The sequence below is a fragment of the Oncorhynchus keta genome, unplaced genomic scaffold (genome assembly GCF_023373465.1).
Source record: "Oncorhynchus keta strain PuntledgeMale-10-30-2019 unplaced genomic scaffold, Oket_V2 Un_scaffold_4110_pilon_pilon, whole genome shotgun sequence".
Lineage (NCBI taxonomy): Eukaryota > Metazoa > Chordata > Actinopteri > Salmoniformes > Salmonidae > Oncorhynchus > Oncorhynchus keta.
In genome coordinates this window covers 49078-50000 of record NW_026290932.1, presented here as the reverse complement: position 1 = coordinate 50000, position 923 = coordinate 49078, and the positions used below count along the sequence as shown (strand labels likewise).

Genomic DNA, 923 nt, shown 5'->3' with positions numbered 1-923 from the left:
TGTCTGCCTGTGTTTGCCTGTCTGTTTGCCTGCCTGTCTGTGTTTGCCTGTCTGTCTGTATGCCTGGTTACACTACTTGGATAGTTTTCCCCACCACTGTATGGAAGCAAACTGAAACTCATATCAACATCCAATTAAACCCCTTTTCCACAGTGACGTAGGCTATAATTACTCTGCATTTTCCACAGTGACGTAGGCTATAATTACTCTGCCTTTTCCACAGTGACGTAGGCTATAATTACTCTGCCTTTTCCACAGTGACGTAGGCTATAATTACTCTGCCTTTTCCACAGTGACGTAGGCTATAATTACTCTGCCTCTTCCACAGTGACGTAGGCTATAATTATTCTGCCTTTTCCACAGTGACGTAGGCTATAATTACTCTGCCTTTTCCACAGTGAGGTAGGCTATAATTACTCAGCATTTTTACTGTGTCTGAATGGTTCATGATCTGTAAGGATGAAATTTGAAGATCTGTGCCTTACTCAATTTTATTTGACAATTTGTATCTTGTTAATAAATATTAGCCACTATTGCTTGTGATTTGATCTTATAAGTGTGAACAGACAACCCAGCTAGCACATGTTGTTCCTTGGAAGTTGTGGGAACGTTTTGTTTCTGGTAACGAATCCATACGTTTCCTGACCGGGTAAAACGGAACGTTTTTTTTTTTTAAATGTCCTGTGAACGGAAGCGAACATTTCTCCCGGTTCTGGGAATGTACATTTGTAGGTTTCATGGAGGTAATGAGAATATTTTACTAGGGTTCCCTGGAAGTTTTTCTGGGAGATGACATGAACGTTCTGAGAACGGACATTATAGGTTATTTGATAGTAATTAACCAACGTCCTGAGAACGGACATTATAGGTTATTTGATAGTAATTAACCAACGTTCTGAGAACGGACATTATAGGTTATTTGA

At 39.8% G+C, this 923-nt stretch overlaps 1 protein-coding gene across 1 annotated transcript in view; it reads right to left on the bottom strand.

Annotated features, from left to right (window-relative positions):
* LOC127928803 (octapeptide-repeat protein T2-like) overlaps positions 1–396 on the bottom strand; it is a 1621-nt gene extending 1225 nt beyond the window's left edge. Inside the window, exon 1 of the mRNA XM_052516148.1 lies at positions 1–396. This exon is cut by the window's left edge and continues 673 nt beyond it. Within this exon, the coding sequence (XP_052372108.1) occupies positions 1–122 (122 nt within the window). The 5' untranslated portion in view covers positions 123–396.
* Between the last annotated feature and the right edge of the window lie 527 nt (positions 397–923).